We start from the raw sequence: 19715 nt of genomic DNA on the forward strand, positions 1-19715 counted from the left end.
AGGCTTCAAATTGTGTAAAAATCAGCCTCTTTCTCTGCACCCAAATGCTGAAACCCCGCCCCCTACCAAGTGTCACCTGTCAATCAAAGACATCACCTCTACCAGAAACATGGACGCTACGTCTGAGAGCTTTCTGCTGCTAATTCAGCTGCTAGCTCAGCTGTTAGCTCGGTGGCTAACTCAGCTAACTGGCTAACTGTAGACTGTAGTAGTAGTAGTGTGTGCTGAATGTATTTATATCTACAGCAGCAGGGAGGGGTTTATGCTAATCACTAAATCCTGAACACAGAAATCTTGAAACACAGTTTGTGAAGCCGAGCTGCACAATTCAAATCTAAATGGTTGAAATACTTTTTACACTTTTTTTAGAAATACATTTATGACCTATTTAATGTGTTTAGAAGAAAATGTCTGAATTCACTTTACACTGTCTTTAATGATGATAATTTACATACACAATCTTATTCACACATGGTCTAACTAACCTTGGTTGTGTGGATCTCATTTCAACGCTGATAAATTATCATTTAGTGAAATGCATAACAGCCACATTTGAAATATTTACTTTTCAGCTGAGCGACATGAGGACAGTCAGCAGCAAATAAGACTAGAGATCTCATTGAACACCTGCAGCTACAGGTACTCATACTTTCCCATTAACCCGTTCAGACATTTGCCCGTAACCAACATGTGGCTCCTGGTTATGTAGAACTAATTTCAGACAACATTCTGACTTTTAAGGTCAACAACGAATGACAGATCAGCAGTGTAAACAACAGACAAAACCAGAGAGAGGAATCAAAACTTCTGAAGAGCATGGACAGCTCCACACCAAGTCACACATGCAGTTTGATTTGATCCACCTCACATGGATTTAGACTGCATTTCCTGCACTGCTGTTATGTTCCCTTGGGAGACATATAATTGCATCTATTATATAAATTCTATAAAAAAAATGTACATATATTCTGTCAACAATCACTAAACCTTTGTATGGCAAGTTCTGTGTTTGTTTTATCTGGCTCTCTCTCTCTCTCTCTCTCTCTCTGTCTCTCTGTCTCGAGGATGTTTAAGTACGGTATTTATTAAATAACCAGTGTTTGAAAGCACTAAACTAAAAGTGAAGTACTTTTAATTTTGATGTAAAATGTATTTGAATGCAGTGATGGAAAGTAAGGACCCAAGTAAAGTTTTTGACATCTTAAGTTATTTTTCAGATGAAGATTTGAATGAATCGATCATGGAGGGACACTGAAGCAGTAAAGAGACAAGTTTAAGGTCAACTACAACATACATGAAATAAAATAATTATATTATCAATCATAAAAGAATGTCTGCATTAATCATTATTGATGGAAACAAGTTCACACTGTACATTACTGCTGAATATACATTTGTTACCATAATTAACTGAATCTTTTCATTTACAATTGATTAGTTTTGGTCTCTAATCTCCATCCTGGTATTGACTCAGACAGTTTGATTGACAGGACAGATGATCAGAGGGGCGGAGTTTTTACCATCATCATTATCACAAGGATTGAAGTATGGGTAGAGTTTCTCAGTGAAGGAGCAGCCAGTAAAGGAGTAGATAAGAGCTGCAGCATCTACGTCATAAAAGGAGACCAGACCCTCCTCATAATCCACAAACACCCCCACCTTCTGAGGCTGAGACTTCAGAGAGAGACGGACTGCAGGGCCACTATTAGCGCTGTACTCATTTCCATTTATCAACCATATAGTCCAGTAACCATTCTGGGGTCTCAGTGTGATTTGTCCCTTCCTGTTGATCGACTCTCTGGCCACTCCTAAATCCCACTCAGTCTTCTCTTTAACCTGAACCTCAAAGTAAAATCTGCCTGAAGACAAACTCTGCTTTCCTAACACACAAATACAATCAGAAAATCTCTCTGGGTTGTCTGGGAGATTCTTCCACACATCACCACAGTAAACTTGTTTCCCATCAGCAGACAGGATGAGTTGAGGATGTGCTGTATCAGGATCAAGAGTCACATCCACTGCATACTGCTGGATCCTCTTCAGCTCAGCCTCAATCAGCTTCTTCTTCTGTTTACTGAGCGTCTCCTCCAGCTGAGCCACAGCTTTCACCACAGTCCCTTCATATGATGGACGGATGCTGACCTCTGTCCAGTCTATGGTGGGTGGAGCAGCTTTCAGGGACGGGAAGTTTTGGAGGAGGTGGAGGTGGTCTTCAGAGTGTGAGAGCTTCTCCACCTCAGAGCGTCTCTTCTTCAGCTCAGAGATTTCCTGTTCCAGCTCTTTGATGAAGTTTTCAGCCTGTTTCTCTGTTGTTCTTTGCTTCTCTTCAATCGTCTCAATGAGCTCATTCAGGATTCTCTCAACAGACTCCATCAGAGCGGTGAAGACCTGAACACCTTCTGCTTTCTCTCTGTCTGCAGCTTCCTCACTGAGGTCAACTGAGTGTTTGATCTCTTCAATCTTCAGTCGTCTCTTCTGGATCATCTCCTGAATTTCAGTCTTTGTCTTCCCCAGCTCTGCCTTCTTTCCTTCATATTCTTGTTTCAGAGGAACAAACTCATGTGTCTTGTGGTCTAAAACAGAGCAGAGTGCACAGACACATGTCTGGTCGGTCTTACAGAACAGCTCCAGAGGTTTATCGTGCTTCATACACATCCTGTCTTCCAGGTTCTCCACAGGGTCCATCAGCTGATGTCTTTTCAGACGTGAAGCAGTCAGATGAGGCTCCAGGTGAGTCTCACAGTAGGAGGTCAGACACACCAGACAGGACTTCAGGGCTTTCAGTTTGGTTCCAGTACAGACGTCACAGGGAACTTCTCCTGGTTTGGCAGCTTGTTGCTCTGAGCTGCTGCTGCTGGCTTTCTGTTGAGCTTCCTGTCTGAACTGAGAAACCATCTCAGAGATGAAAGTGTTGATGTGAAGTTCAGGTCTAGTGTAGAAAATCTTTTTACACAGTGGACACAGGTACTGGTCAGTACTGTTCCAGTGTTGATTGATGCAGTTTTTGCAGAAGTTGTGTCCACATGGTGTGCTGACTGGATCAGTGAACACATCCAGACAGATGGAGCACAGAAACTGATCTTCAGATAGCAGACAGCTGGCAGCAGACATATCTACACATGTAGAGTGAAAGAAAAGAAGGTCATTATCATTGTATTTGATTTAAAAGGAAGCTATATGGGTACTGTTTAAATAAAGTGCTTAATGTTAGGTAAAATAAATTAGAATTTTTTTTCAATTTCATAACTTTGTTCTCCTTTAATGTTGGACGTGTGCTGGTTTGTACAAACTACAGTCAGAGACTCATCTGCAGCTCTTTATCTAACAGCTCATTGTGGCTGTTTGTGCTTTTACTATTACTCAATACAATCTGATCCACTGATAAAATATCACAGAATATGTTCATATCTTGTTGTAGAGAAGAATTATTATTGAAGAATCTCACTGCTAACAAAGCTTTTGCTAACTTGTTGATAAACACATTTCATTTCCTGTTGCTGCTTCACAATAAAAGTTTCCTGCTGGGTCACCAGTGAAAAGCTTTTAATGTGAAACCGCTACAGGAAGTAAAATGTGTCTGTAGGAAGTGATCAGTAAATAGTCAAAGATCAGGAAATAGCAGTGAAGCTAAACTCCAAACCACAGAGGTTCAGTTCCACTTTACAAAAGTCCTGAGAACTGACAGAGACTTAAAAACACTTAAAGTGTTTTTTACTGAGTCTGTAAAAGCAGCTGCAGTTATACTGTAAACAATCTCACAAGTGTCAGTATGAAATGAAAAGAGATGAACTTCCTGTCTCCTGTGTTAAAGCTGGTTGTTGAAACATTAAATATGATCAGTTGTACTCACCAGTGTTTGGCAGAGACTCTGCTGTGTTGTTGAGAAAGACTTGATGAACTCAGTTTCATTTATATTTGGACAGAAGTGGAGAGACTCGACTGCAGTTCTGCTGTCCTCTGATTAATGTTAAGATTCATTTCTGCAGAGTGACGTTGAAGCTGTCTGTCTGGTTTTCCCAGTGTTGCTCCTCCTCTTGCTGATGCTCTGCATGTGGGATTTTTTTTCTTCTTCAGTTTTACATCATCATTATGAGATATCATGGAGCAAAGGTTGTTCTGCACCTAACAGGCAGGAGGAGTTAGACATGTGAAAAGGAGTTGTAGAAGCCAATAACGTAATAAAGGTCCTGAACCAATAACATAATAACTTTTGGCTGCCTGGTAAATAAAATCCTTTGCAAATGTAATAACTGGAGCCAATAACGTAAATAAGTTTCATTTATTGGATATTCAGGACTTTTATTATGTTATTGGCTTATATTGTTTCTCAGCTTAATAATGTGCATTGAACGTTTTTGAGGTTTTTCTTCAGACAGCCACAGTTATTTCCAAACATACATTTAACTTCTACAAACCATTTTCCTTTGTCAGAAATTAGGTGTATTAGGGCCAAGCAAAAAAAAAAGTCCAGCACAAGAAAAAAAAAAAAAAGAAAAAAAAATTAAATTAAAAGTCCAGCACATGAAAAAAAAGGAAAAAAATCATATCAATTTCTTCTTTTTTTTTTTTTGCTTTTTGCTTTTTTTCTTGTGTTGGACTTGCCTGGCTTTTTTTTGTTTTTGCCTGGCCCTAATATTAAAAGTGTGACTACCAACCCTGTTGTTCTCCACTACTTTTACTGCAGTAGGATTTTCCATGCAGTACTTTTACTTGTATTTTTACACTGCAGTATTGGTGCTTTTACCGCAGTAAAGGATCACAGTTCCTCTTCCATGATAAATGACACTGGCCCTTTAATTGTGACAGCTGTAACCGGTAGTCGTGGTGCTTTATGCGGCCCAGCTTGACACTGGTCCTTCCTCAGCATCACCGCATCATCATCCTCCTCTTCCCCCTCCCTCCAACACGGGACCCTACACTTGCCTCCATATAAGCGTCAAACATCGGGATAATGGACGACGTCCCTCCGATCATCAACATCTCCATCTCCCTGCGGATCCAGCCCAACGAGGGGCCCGTCTTCTTCAAGGTGGACGGGACCCGCTTCGGCCAGAGCCGGACCATCAAGCTGCTCACAGGCTCCAAATACAAGATCGAGGTGGTGCTGAAGCCCGGGACGGTGGAGGCCACGTAAGGATACATATGCATTTAGAAAAGCATTATATTTCCTCTGTTGTACACGTTATATTATTAGATATTAGCATTTATGTGCATCAGGACTGAACAAAGCATTAGGCCTGCTCTCTTATTTAACCATTAAACGCAAAAAGACACCTCTATATGAATAATAGCTTCCTCTATAATAACACAAAATGACCTTTAATAAATAGAAAAGGCGGTGATAGTCGTGCACGTTATCTTCGGCTCTGCTGCCTCCGTCCTGCAGACCTGCAGCGTCAAATATCCGCCTGAATAAATCATGTGTGGATCATGTGTGATGTGTGTTATTTCATGTGACAGCAGGCCTCGTATGTGTGCTCATCTACACACACACACACACACACACACACACACACACACACACACACAGATCGACTCTCTGTTATCTTTGGTGAATTGTGTCAGGTGAAGCAGGGCGGGGTCCACCTGATCAAACACTGCCTCATAATGACTCATTGTAATCTAAATATAGGATATATATTTTTATTTAATCCAAAAATGTTGTTAAAATAGTATTACTAAAATAATAAAATGACCCCAAAACCCATGACCCCATGAGCTGTGTCCTTAATAACGTTTTAATTTAATTTAAAGACAGTAAAATCTAATATTAAATGAATAAAAAGTATTGTATGTTATTATATTATATATAGTATTAGTTCAATTTTCAGGTACAATAAACTGAGACTAAAGCAGTTTAATATAACAGCTCTGCAGTGTCATTAACTAAACTGTGGAAGATTTAAAATGTCAAAATTTATCATAAAAAAAAAAAACCAACATATTTTAGCATTTACTTTATTACCTTATATGTATTTACTGTGTCTTAATAAAATTAAAAACATATGTTAAAGGAAAAAAAACTGTTTTAAAAAATGCTAATAAAATGTTCTAGAAGCAGAAAATCCTCACATATGGAAGCCCGCAAACGTTGTTTAACATAAATCATGAATTATATTAAAATATAATAATAATAATAATATACAACTGATTGCGACTGTACAGTATATATAAATAAAATGAATCTGTTTTAATAATCAGTGATTCCTTTCAGTCTTTTCTTCAAGTAAAATGATTCCAGCTTCTCAAATGTGAAGATTTTATGTTTTCTTTGTCATTGCCTTTATGATAGTGGGAAATTAAAAATGGACAATTACTTTTGCTTTTATCTGAAATTTCGATAATACATTAAAGATGACCACACAAAACACAAAGCTTTGAGACGTTTTGCATTTCAGTGTCATCGAGCCAACATTAAATACGATCAATGACATTAGTTTTCATGAGGAGACACTTCCGTCCTTCCTCCGTGTCAAAATGAAAAGCTATCAAATAAAATATTCCTCCTCACTTTGTTTTCTGTGCTTTGTCTTGATTTCAGTTTGGCATCGTCACACAGAAACACTATGAAACTGGTTCCTATAACATGTATTCAAGTGTTTTTAATTTAGGCTTCTTAAATCTTCCGTACAGTTGAACTCTTACACCTGAGCATTAAAGTTAAAATGGTTTCGAAACCTGTTATCAAACCTGCTGAAGAAGGAAGTGTGACATGTCCAAAAACTCCAGGTTTAGATGAGTTTTAAACCAAAATACCAAATACTCTATGTTTAAATGAAGCAGGAAGATGCTTTAGTGAATCTTCTGTAAGTTGGTTGGTTGTCCATTGACTAAAGGACCTTTTATTGGTTACGTCCTTCAACAAATGTAACCCTGAATATAAAGCATTGTTGGTCTTCCTCCTCTTCCTCTCCATCACAGCAACATGAACATCGGAGGCGTCATCTTCCCTCTGGAGCAGCAGTCCAGGGACGAGGAGTCAGTGGTCTATCACGCTCTGTACAACACCGAGGGCGTCCCGCACACCAAGAGTGGAGACCGGCAGCCCGTCGAGGTCAGCATAGAGGTAAGACCACAAGAAAGAGGTAAGATAGAAGCAGGTCACCTTTGATGAGACAGCAGGTGACGGTTCATAAGACACGTTTAGAGGTCCTAACATGCTCCACATCTATAGATCTTCTTATGCCAGATTTGGTGATATCAACCCAAAAACAGAGGCTGCGTTCACACTGCAGGCAAATCTGATTCAAATCTGGTTCCTTTTCAAATCTGATTTTTAGTCTTGACTGTCCACACTGTTTTTAGCAAGTGTCCTAATCAGATTTGGCTCTGTTCAGACTGGGCCACATTAATGACCAATCTGACAGGTTGCCGTGGCAACGTCATCGGAGCGGAGGCGTCATCTAGTGTGTATTGTGTGATGTCATATAATTGCGACAGCGACAGCAACAACAAACCCTCGAGCTTCACTTGAACGGAGCCATCTCCACCAAAGATTAAGAATTTGGTTTGGTCCTCTGTCCATGGACTGATCCTTACGTCTGAGTGGTTAGGGTGCATGCTTTATAAATGCAAGGTCAATGATTGGAGTACTTTCCCCCCAATGATTGACCCACCCACATTTTCAATGCCCCTGACACCCATGGTGCTGATGGGTCCACAGGAGGCAGGGAAAAAGTAGAATGACGGTTTATTTGAATATCAGGTAATTTTCGTCCTCAGGAGTCGTAATAGTAGCATGGCTCGTTCACCTTTTTAGTAGTTTTGGGCATCAACGGAGGTCTACAGCTCAATACGATTGATCAGACTTTGGATAGACACACAATACTCGTGATTAGATCAACTCATTATCGGTTTCGCTGTACACAATAAGAATAAACAGAAAATCTGACTTATCCTTTAACTTTTTTACCCTTGATCAACTTCCATAAACAACAGCTTAGTCTAGCACCAGCAAAGATAATACCCCAACTAAGCTAACTCAGTAAACCCGCAGATATCCCAAATATAACTTAACTGTTGCATGAATATATAGATAATATTATAATAACATATCTAACCACGTGTTTCTCTGTCCAGTTTAACAAGGCCGGGACCTTTGAGACGGTGTGGCAGGCGAAATACTACAACTACTACAAGAGGGAGCACTGCCAGTTCGGCAACAAGTTCAGCAGCATCGAGTACGAATGCAAACCCAACGAGACGCGGACCCTGATGTGGATCAACAAGGAGGCGTTCAACTGAGTCAACTCGTCCTACAACCTGTCTACACACACACACACACATACACACTGAATACCGAGCAGGGGACATCAGTTACCAGGACTACCTTTGAACATCAGCATCAATATAAAAAGGACAGCCTTTTCCTTAAAGGCGTACGTCAAGTCAGCGAGGTCTGGTATTTGTGTTGTTTTATCGATGAAAGGAAGAGAGAGAGAACGGCTGTTTGCTATGCTGGTCTTTAAGGGGTTTTTTTTGTTTTAAAGCTGCACTCGGTAACGTTGCTTTTTTGGCAGCTTCGAAGGCCGGCGAGAGGGTGAAATACATAGAAAGGCTTTAGTTTATACAAGGATGTAAAGTAGGCTGCACACAGCACGCACATATGCAAGAACTGAGCTGGTTTTAAACTGTTTTATATCTAAGAAAACCAACAGGGACAGGAGGAGGAACAGATCTATAAGACCACGTATCTGAATTTTACTCTTTGAGGTTTAATATGTCACTTCCTGTGTGTGTGTGTGTGTGCGGAGTGATCGAACATCTTGACACACAGTCACAGTTTATGATTTTACTGGCACGAGCACCAAGCAGAGTGTAGCTTTAAAGCATGAGTGTGGAAAAGGGTTAAAAGGAACAATCAGATATTTAGAGAAATTAGCTTGTTGGACACTCAAATGAGAAGATTGATATACATTTTAGGTTTGTGTATCCATTACGGAGATAGGCCTAGGACATATTTAGCTTAGCTTAGCACAAAGACTGGAAACTTGGACCTGTTTCTCACCACAACACTGCAATATTATAATGTTGTATGTGGGACAAAACCAATGTTAAATCCAATTGTTTACCACCAAGTCATTACAGACTGCTAAATTAACCCAATAAACCTACTGATGGTTTATATGTGACAACAGCATAGTGGAGCTTAGTGCAAAAAACACACTTATGACCTCAGAATATTAAGTGTAAGTACAGAAGAAGAGATTTGAGACGGAGCAATTGAGTTACATCTGTTTCTCCTGACAAGTCCACCATGAATTCAGGACTTCTTACTCAGTAGTTGTTGGTCCACACATGGCTCCAATGCTAACTGTGGCTAAAGCTGCAATTTCTACATTTCTGTCTCTACACCTGCTCAATATATAGATAGTAGTTTTGTGCACTTTTGACCAAGCTAGGCAATCGATTTCCCCTTGCTTCCAGTCTTTTTTGAGCTAAACTAGACTAACTACGGCCTTTTCTCTGTATTTGACAAACAGTAATCGTCTCATGTGACTTTCTGGATTACCAGCTGTTCCTTTAAGGTGCAGTCAAAAAAGAAACCTTTAGTTTTTTTGAGCAATTCCCCTCGATAACTAAAATTTCATCGCAGCACAAGGCGGGAGACTGAGCTCACCAGCTAGCATGGTGTCAGCTGAAGACCAGGATGGAAGACACCTGAGTACAGAAGAAGAAGCATTTTACCTTATTTATTAACTGTATGAGTGTATTGTTGTGTGAGAGAGGGAAGAATCAGTGTATAAAAGTATGTTCATCATTGTTAAAGTTCTGGATATTTTATGTGTTACATGTTATGTTATTAAATTGGAAAAACAACCGAAAACACTGAACGCTGTTTGAGGAAACAACAACTTGCAGTCTGGTCTGTGTTTCTTCTTCCTGTGGCTGCCGGCCAAGGAGGAGCTAGTTCAGATATTTACAGCAGCAGTAAATTTGAGTTTGATAGCAGCAGCAGCAGCAGCAGCAGTGGAGGTGGTAGGAGTACTCCGATTCTTAAAGGTGCAGTTTCTAGAATTTAGAGGCATCTAGCAAGTATGTTTTAATTAGTGAATAATCCCACGAAAATAAGTGTTGTTGTGTTTTCGTTGCCTTAAGGCTGATTTATGCTTCTACATTAGGTCGACGTCAAACCGACAGTGTACCTACGCCTTCTCTGATGTGCACCTCCCCAGAAATGTAACTACGTGTCGAGGCAACGCAGACCTTGAGGGCTGTGAGTGGTTTGCTTGGTATGAACATATTTATGGTATCGTAAAATTAATTCCAGTCGCCTGCCTCTGGCCCGTTATGGATCAGCGAGGTAAACACAAAAACAATGGTACAAGTCGAAGAGCGCCTAATCGAATAAGTTAGGAAGTATGAGCACTTGTACAATTCATCAGTGCCCCATTACAAGGACTGCCAGATGGAAAACAACTCATTAACTAGAAGCACCGATAACCATTCAGGAAAGGAGTACATCCCCCTACCACTCTGGCGGTGAATTGCACCGGCATAGTTACGGCGCGGAGGTTACGTAGAAGCATAAATCAGCCTTTAGAATGAGCCTTTATATCTACAGAGGGAGCAGGTCCTCTTCCATGGAGCCCGTCACCATATTTTTGGCGTTACAGTAGCTCAGAACAAATAAACCAATCAGTGGCTCTAAAGAGGGACTTACACATTTTTTGACAGTTTGCCATAAAGAGGCTACAACAGATTCTCTTACATGATTGGAAACAGGAGGGCGAGGTAATATCAGTTGTTGTAACCTGCGACTTGACCACTAGAGGGCAATAAACCTTACACACTGCACCTTTAAGTAATAGTATCAATACTACAGTGTAAAAAAACATACAAGTACAAGATCTGCATGAAAAACCCAACTTAAGTAAAAGTATTACCAGCTACAAATGACTTAAAGTAAAATAAAAGTACTTGTTTTGCAAAATTATGGCTGTGATTGATTTATCAAATACGATGAACTAAGTACAGTGTTGATACTGAGGAGAGAATGCATAAGCAGCATTTTATACCATGAACCTCAGTAGTCAGTAGAACCTCAGTAGAACCTCAGTCATGTCAGTAGAATCTCAGTAGTCAGTAGAACCTCAGTCATATCAGTAGAACCTCAGTAGAACCTCAGTAGAACCTCAGTCATATCAGTAGAACCTCAGTAGAACCTCAGTAGTCAGTAGAACCTCAGTAGAACCTCAGTAGAACCTTAGTCATATCAGTAGAACCTCAGTAGTCAGTAGAACCTCAGTAGAACCTTAGTCATATCAGTAGAACCTCAGTAGGACCTCAGTAGGACCTCAGTAGTCAGTAGAACCTCAGTCATGTCAGTAGAACCTCAGTAGAACCTTAGTCATATCAGTAGAACCTCAGTAGTCAGTAGAACCTCAGTAGAACCTTGGTCATGTCAGTAGAACCTCAGTAGAACCTCGGTCATGTCAGTAGAACCTCAGTAGTCAGTAGAACCTCAGTAGTCAGTAGAACCTCAGTACAACCTCAGTAGTCAGTAGAACCTCAATAGAACCTCAGTCATGTCAATAGAACCTCAGTCATGTCAGTAGAACCTCAGTAGTCAGTAGAACCTCAGTAGAACCTCAGTAGTCTATAAAACCACAACTTGTTATTTTTACTTTCCAGTGTTACGGATTAAACAGACGAGCAACATGTTGATTACTGATCTTTAGAGTGTGATCAGCGTTAGTATTTTTAAAGCTTTGGACAGAGTGATATTGATAATGATCTTGATAATGTTGAACTGTTCCTTTAAACCTTTTCAAGGCTTTCAAGTCTTTATGTTCAGTTTTCACTTAAAGTGCACAGCTGGGTTCATTTAGCCAAATATTATCAGTTTATTTGTTGTATTTTTTTTTAAAATATATTACGATGTATATTTAATGTCATCTTCACCTTCACTGTTTTATTTATTATGTATTGATGATTGAGGAGTATAAAGTGTCTTTGTGAATAAAACCAGTTTATGAACCAATACTTTTTATATCAGTCACAGTTAATTATACTTAATAATAATAATAATAATAACTAATAATAATAAATAAATACATAAACATAAAAAGCATAAAAACAAAAAAATACATAAAATACAAAATGTGTTACAATCAAGAAATATAAAAACTTAAAAGACAATAAAATAAAACATTAAATATGAAGTGTGGACTCTCTGCTGCCCTCTGCTGGACTGATGAGCAATAAACCTCCTCACTTTGTTAACGATGAAAAGATAATAAGTGATAGTAAACTCTATCTATCTATCTATCTATCTATCTAAACCCACCCCTCTCTCTCCTTTTCTCCCCCCTTTCTCTCCCTCCCTCTCTCCCCCTCCTTCTCTCTCTCTCTCCCCCTCCTTCTCTCTCTCTCCTTTTCTCCCTCCCTCTCTCTCCTCCTCCTTCTCGCTCTCTCCCTGTCTCTCTCTCCCTCCCTCCCTCCCACTCTCCCCCTCTCACTCTCTCTCCTCCTCCTTCTCTCTCTCTCCCTCCCTCCCTCCCACTCTCCCCCCCTCTCTCTCTCCCTCCCTCCCACTCTCTCTCTCTCTCCCTCCCCCTCCTTCTCTCTCTCTCTCTCCCTCCCTCCCCCTCCCTCTCTCCCTCCTCCTCCCTCTTTCTCTCTCCCTCCCCCTCCCTCTCTCTCTCTCCTCCTCCCTCTCTCTCTCTCCTCCCCCCCTCCTCTCTGCAGTGACTCTTTTCTCGGCTGTCACAAACACCTCTCCTCCTCCTCTCTCTCTCTCTTTCTGTCTTTCTCTCTTAAATCCTATCATTTACCGGTTAACGGAGCCGCAGCTTTAACTCTCCTCCTGCAGAAGCTCAAACACCATCTGGCAGCAACATGGTAAGAACCTGCGACATGTTTTAATCTTTAAATAAATAAAACATAAAACCAACCCTGCAGCCTGTTAGCTTAGCGTAGCCACCGTTAGCATCGGTGCTAATATATAAAATCGTGATTTATTTTATTTTAATGACAGTATTGGTTTATTGTGGTGGCGTTAACGTGCTTTAAACATCACACTTTATCAAACATTAGCGTCAAGATTAACGTCATTTTATCGCTTCGTAAGTAGAAAAGCCTCCAAAGCTAGCGGCTAGCCTGTTAGCTTGGGTTAGCTAGCTGCAGAGCTGCGTCAAGCTGGAGGAAGCGGAGTGACGCCGGAAGTGTTGGAGCTTGATTTCAAAATAATCGCCAAATTTTCGTATCTTAATAATATAAAAAATAAATAATAGTAATAGATATTTAGGGAGCACATTTTTTTTACACAGCCAATCAGCTCATTAATTAAAGTAAAACGTAATCAGCAGTTTGAACTATAATGAAACTAATCATTAGTTGCAGTCCTGACTTCAAAATAAACGTCACATTTCTGCATAATCATAGTAATGATAATACTATTTATTTGTACAGCACCTTTTTTTTAACATAAGCAACTAATCAACTTGACTTAAATATAATTATAGTTGCAGTCCTATATAAATTACTTCAAAATAAACGCTACATTTCCTTATCTTAATAAAATAATAATTATAATCATGTATTTATATTTCTATAGCAACTTTTTCACATAAACCAACCAATCAACGTATTAATTAAAGTTAAAAAAAATCAGCAGAAACTAATCATTGGTTGCAGTCCTTAAAATGAAAGTAAAATCCTGCTTTTGCATTATTATATGTGTCATATTATATTATATTATATTACATTATGTGTCTCATAATATATTATATATGAGTACAACAGTCACATGAGCCACTTTGGTGCATTGAGTACTTGAAGAAGCAGTTTTGCGTGCAGCTGCTTGAACATCATCAGTCGTATAAAAGGTAAAACGGTTTGTTTGCGTGTTTCTGGTCTTACAACAGACTTCCTCATCCAGCGAGCTGACGGAGGTTGATCATGCGTCTCCCTGTGTTCCTACTATTACTGCAGTGTAGGGGCGTCACCATTCTCCAAATCTATGATTCAATTTAATTTTCAATTTTAAGCTCACGAGTCGATTCTCAACATATTTATATATTTTTGTTCCTTTTAGCACAGAAGCCGTTTAGACGAGTCATGAGTGATATAATCTCCATTAGTGGTTTGTAATGTACGACACTAAGGCCTTACTGTCAAAATTAAATCATTTATCATCAATATAATGTAACAACGACTTGTTTCAGCAATCAATTAGAAACTTAGTGTTAACAGAAGAACCAGTAGATGATATTCAAGTTCACAACAAAACCAAAACAAAAAAAAACAATTTTTTGATAAACTGAGTAACTGAGTCTATAAATAATACGATTGAAGGGCAGGTATTAACCGGCTGTTACCATGGAGACGAGGAGACGGAGGCACAATGACAGAATACACACAGGACGGACTTTTTCCACCCGTGTTAATATTTTTGGAGTAGAATATTTTTGGTTTTACTTTGTCACTAATAATCTCCCATATATGTGTTTTACTGGTAATATTAGTTTTTGTTATAATCAATATATTAGTTAACCTCTTCACTAGAACCTGATCACATTTATAATCAATATATTAGTTAACCTCTTCCACTAGAACCTGATCACATTTATAATCAATATATTAGTTAACCTCTTCCACTAGAACCTGATCACATTTATAATCAATATATTAGTTAACCTCTTCCACTAGAACCCGATCACATTTATAATCAATATATTAGTTAACCTCTTCACTAGAACTTGATCACATTTATAATCAATATATTAGTTAACCTCTTCCACTAGAACCTGATCACATTTATAATCAATATATTAGTTAACCTCTTCCACTAGAACCTGATCACATTTATAATCAATATATTAGTTAACCTCTTCCACTAGAACCTGATCACATTTATAATCAATATATTAGTTAACCTCTTCACTAGAACCTGATAATCAATATATTAGTTAACCTCTTCACTAGAACCTGATCACATTTATAATCAATATATTAGTTAACCTCTTCCACTAGAACCTGATCACATTTATAATTAATATATTAGTTAACCTCTTCCACTAGAACCTGATCACATTTATAATCAATATATTAGTTAACCTCTTCCACTAGAACCTGATCACATTTATAATCAATATATTAGTTAACCTCGTCCACTAGAACCTGATCACATTTATAATCAATATATTAGTTAACCTCTTCCACTAGAACCTGATCACATTTATAATCAATATATTAGTTAACCTCTTCACTAGAACCTGATCACATTTATAATCAATATATTAGTTAACCTCTTCACTAGAACCTGATCACATTTATAATCAATATATTAGTGAACCTCTTCTACTAGAACCTGATCACATTTATAATCAATATATTAGTTAACCTCTTCCACTAGAACCTGATCACATTTATAATTAATATATTAGTTAACCTCTTCCACTAGAACCTGATCACATTTATAATCAATATATTAGTTAACCTCTTCCACTAGGCATGGGTTGATAACCGTGTTCAAGGTATACCGCAATTTTGAAAAAGCCACGATAACCGAAACCGACAAATTTTCTCTCATACCGTTCCTATTGTAAGGTATGAGCTGTTTTTAGTCTGGTCAAAGACAGGAAGTGCTGGTCAGAAATCCCTCAGGTGGTGCAGCTGCAGCGTAGAGTATCACGACCCCTCACACTGTCATTACAGATTCAGGTTAAATTAACATGTCTGTCTTTATTTGTCTTCCTTTTAGGAACATTTTAGAGCTGTAATCACAATACTGCCATACCATGAAGCCATGATATCTTTGCTTATGGTTATCATACCGCTAGAATCTCATACCGGCCCATGCCTAGTCCTGAGTATCTATCCTTACAGCAGCTTGTCTGACGCTATGAATGCCTCTACAGCGCTAGTTATTGCTTTAGCACGAGGTGAATTTTGTTGATGTTTGGCTCCGAATGAGAACAGAAGTGTTTCCTGCTAAGATGATCTCTAGCTTTATGTCACGATATCAATATATTCTCTAATTCCAGCTTCTTAAATGTGGATATTTTCTGGTTTCTTTTAGTCTTTCATGAAAGTAAACGGACTCTTTTTGCTTTTGGACCAAACTGAATGTTTAATGTTGCATTTTGGAAACAGTTGGAGATATTTTATTTACAATTTTCTGGCATTTAATAGACGAAACATCTAATTAATGAGTTGGTTTCAGCCCTGAATGATTGCTGACTGGAAGATATTTAACTGTGTGGATGGAAATCTGGCTTGGACGTCTCTGAGCTGGTAAAGTAATATCAAATAATAAATAATAATCTAAACAAAACAACTAAATGTTGATGTCAGCTCGCTTTAACACAAAAAACATACATATATACTATATAAAAAGAGATCATATCTGTTGTTTAAATGGACCTGAGCTGTTGGAACAATAAATAAAAGATAAATAATAAAGAAAAATGCAAATTATAAAACTTAACAGGATTTGTTTCAACACCTAGTGATGATTCTAGTATATAAATTAAAAAATAGTTATATTATAGCACACTTCAATCAGTATTACCTTAAAGCAGTGAATAAAAAACATACTAAAACACTTTTAATAATCGATTTTAATCCATTTTATTGATTGGTTGTTGCAGCATAACTCTTCCTGTTTCCTGTCGCTCTCTTCTTTTAAATAAAAAACCTCTAGATTAATGTTGAGAAGCTGATAAAGTGACAGCGGACGGATGTTCAGGTTGAGTTTTACAGACAGTAAGTCGCTCACGGTGATAAAATGTCAGATTGATGTCAGAGATTCAAATAAACTGGGCGAGTAAACTGAGCTGAGGAGGGCTTCCCCACCGCCGCTAAATATACACACACACACGTTTTAATTTTAGCTTTAAGATTCACAAACCATTCCTTCATGTTTGCCGTGTGTGTGTGTGTGTGTGTGTAAAGGAAGACCATGATGGTTCATTTTAATTTCTAACAGCAGTTTCACAGCCGTGTGATTGACAGGAGCAACTTTATCACAGTAGAGACGACGAACCCAAATGAAGCTTAAATCCTTCTATCACCTGCTGACTTTAATGCGCTTTTAATACGTCGTTATTTATCGTTATTCAGATATGAGCGGCTGCTTTAAGGAGCAGAGAGGAGATAAATGCTCAGCAACCAATCGGCCTCAATTAAACTGACAAACATGACTATTATAGGGCCCTATGATTTCCGGAATCACGGAATCACGGAATTGGCCGATTAACACGGAATTTATTTTTAACGTGGAATTTGACATAATTTGACTGAAATGCTGTTTTCGTGTGGAAGAGGAACGTATGTATGGGGGAAACTGCACAGAGGGAAGCAAATCTGGGTGGCACAACAAGCCCCCCCCCCCTCCGCTACACACTGAGCCCACCCCCCTTGTAAACAATGTTAGCATGGTGAAGCAGCTGAACACGGCTCTGTCTTCGTTGGCGAAAAAACTTTGAAAACTCGACACTAACCCCTCAGTACAGAGCCGAGCAGTTCCCCAAGGACTTCTATGTGTCAGGTCAACTGTTGTTTCTGTTAGTAAAATAAGAGTAAAAGGTTAAAAAAACAGGATTCACAAACAATAAAATGGAAAAAAACGGAATTTGGGAAAACATAAAATGGATTTTATAGAGCCCTACTATTAACCATCATCCAAACCATCTGTTAACTTTTTATAATAAGATCAGATCAGATATTCATTTACGGTGTTTCCCACAGAAATTTGAGATAATATGGTGGTACGGTCTCAGTCCGATTGAGAAATTTCTACATTTTTAAGTCAAATACATCGTTCTGGTTTCACTCCATTTTACGCTTTTCCACTATACAGTTCTAGCTCTACTCGACTTTCCACTAGGGATAGTACCTGGTACCTGCTACTATTTTAGTACCTGCTCTGCTGAGGTTCCAAGCGAGCCGAGCCGATACTAAATGTGACGTCATCAGACTGCCGGCCGCTGATTGGTCAGAGAGTCACAGGAAGAGTCATGAGCCGTCCCACACAAGAATCTAATCCGACATTTTTAAATACCAACAACAGCGTTACAGTCATACGGCTCAATTTAGTTGCTTTGTGTGTGACAGAAAGCCTCATACAGCAGCAAGTACACCATTGCCTCAGTGTCCTCCATTGTTTATGTGTTTGTGCCCACGTTGAGTAGGTACCTTTTTGTAATGGAATAGGTCGTTCCTGGAACCGTGTCGAGTCGAGTCGAGCCGAGTAGTGCTGGAACTTTGTAGTGGCAAAGCGCTATTAAATAAACTGTACCACCATCTATATAATGTACCTGTCAATCAGGACGTAGCCACGCCCTAATGCATACCCTGCTTTATCGTCACATATAAAATCAGGGAGGCCAAAATGTCCCAAATGAACATCATACTGCATTGAAGAAGGCTTTAAACTAGCGATTGAGACCATAAACACATTTTGAAAACGTTTACTGAGGTTAGAAATCAAGTGAGAAGTTGGTGAATTCTCCATTGACTTGTATAGAGACGGTCGCCCCCTGGTGGCCTTTTGATAGAATGCAGCTCTAAGTTACTTCTGCGTTGGCCTCATTTCAGAGGACCAGATACTAAATGTACATTTTAACAAACCTGATGCTGCTTTTTAAACTAACTGATTTATGAACTGATCATCTAATCAACACTTATTTGCTACTGACTCATGAAGCTTGAATTAGAAAAAAGATCAAAATCTTTTTAAAGATAGGCACATATCAGACAATATAAACACTGATGCCAATATATCTGAGATAAACCAATATCTGTTTGGCTGTATTGATTATAAATAAAGAATAAACCTTTTATATGATCTCTATCAGGTTTACAAAGATCAGCAGAAACGTTGGATAAAGACTAAAGAATATATCTCTGCATGAAATAGTCAGTCACTTTATTACAGGCCAGAAACCAGCAGCGTTCAGATGATGATGATGATGATGATGATGATGGTATGAAGATATATAAAGATATGATGGTGGTTCAGTGTTGGAGGGCGGTCGAGGAGAAAATCTGCAGCCTGTTTCAGTTTGAGTCGAGTCCCAGAGAGACGAGACGTTGGCCTCGTTTCCAGCTCTGGCACAGTCCAGATCATTCTGTCGCTCTCATGTTTTAATGAAGAGTTCAACTCACTCTGTGTTTGTGTTTGAGGTGATTGAGCAGATTTCTCTCAGTGCATCAGAGGCCAAAATTAACCCACATACTGTTCTGGGTTCACTCTGCCCCATTTTTACATGTGAGAGCAGTAAATACATCTAAATACTGTCTGATTTTACCCTGAAATCTGATGACTTCTCCTAATATGACCCATAATGTGCTGAATAAAAGGAAATATTTCAACTTTTTAACCATTTACATACTATTACATTTATATTCTGGCTCATAATTAGTCTCTACCCCCATTCACAATCATTATTTTGATTAATCTCATGGAAAAATGCTGATTTTTGGGTCATTTGCATATATAAAAATGTGCAACAGCTGCAGGAAACTTAAAAAAAAGATGCATTTTATGTCAATTTTTCTATATTTGGGGTCACATTAGGAAAAGTCTGGCTAAAATGAACATGTGCACAGTGTTTTTACAGCTTTTAAATGTTAAAAAAATGGGTCAAATTGGACCCTGAACATGTATGTAAGGGTTAAACACATTTGGGTGCAGCTGAATTATAAAAAAACAACCTCTCTCTCTGCTCTCTGAAAGCTTCATTAAGGATTAATCTCGCTCTTTATCT

General features: G+C 38.7%; 3 protein-coding genes across 3 annotated transcripts in view; 2 read left to right on the forward strand and 1 right to left on the reverse strand.

Moving 5' to 3' along the window:
* Window positions 1-1470: 1470 nt before the first annotated feature.
* On the reverse strand, window positions 1471-3111 carry LOC128376250 (E3 ubiquitin-protein ligase TRIM21-like). The gene has a single exon (XM_053336400.1). The coding sequence runs from the start codon at window positions 3109-3111 to the stop codon at window positions 1471-1473; it is 1641 nt and encodes a 546-aa protein (XP_053192375.1).
* A 1604-nt stretch (window positions 3112-4715) lies between these two features.
* cnrip1a (cannabinoid receptor interacting protein 1a) lies at window positions 4716-8244 on the forward strand. Its single transcript, XM_053336823.1, has 3 exons — window positions 4716-5130; window positions 6922-7066; window positions 8080-8244. Exons 1-3 carry the CDS (start codon window positions 4952-4954, stop codon window positions 8242-8244), a joined length of 489 nt encoding a protein of 162 aa, XP_053192798.1. The 5' UTR covers window positions 4716-4951.
* Window positions 8245-12701: 4457 nt separating this feature from the next.
* ppp3r1b (protein phosphatase 3 (formerly 2B), regulatory s1ubunit B, alpha isoform, b) overlaps window positions 12702-19715 on the forward strand; it is a 30012-nt gene continuing 22998 nt past the window's right edge. The window contains exon 1 of the mRNA XM_053336800.1: window positions 12702-12843. Within this exon, the coding sequence (XP_053192775.1) occupies window positions 12841-12843 (3 nt within the window). The 5' untranslated portion in view covers window positions 12702-12840. The remainder of the gene's footprint in view (window positions 12844-19715) is intronic.

The sequence above is a fragment of the Scomber japonicus genome, chromosome 2 (genome assembly GCF_027409825.1).
Source record: "Scomber japonicus isolate fScoJap1 chromosome 2, fScoJap1.pri, whole genome shotgun sequence".
NCBI classification, from domain to species: Eukaryota; Metazoa; Chordata; class Actinopteri; order Scombriformes; family Scombridae; genus Scomber; species Scomber japonicus.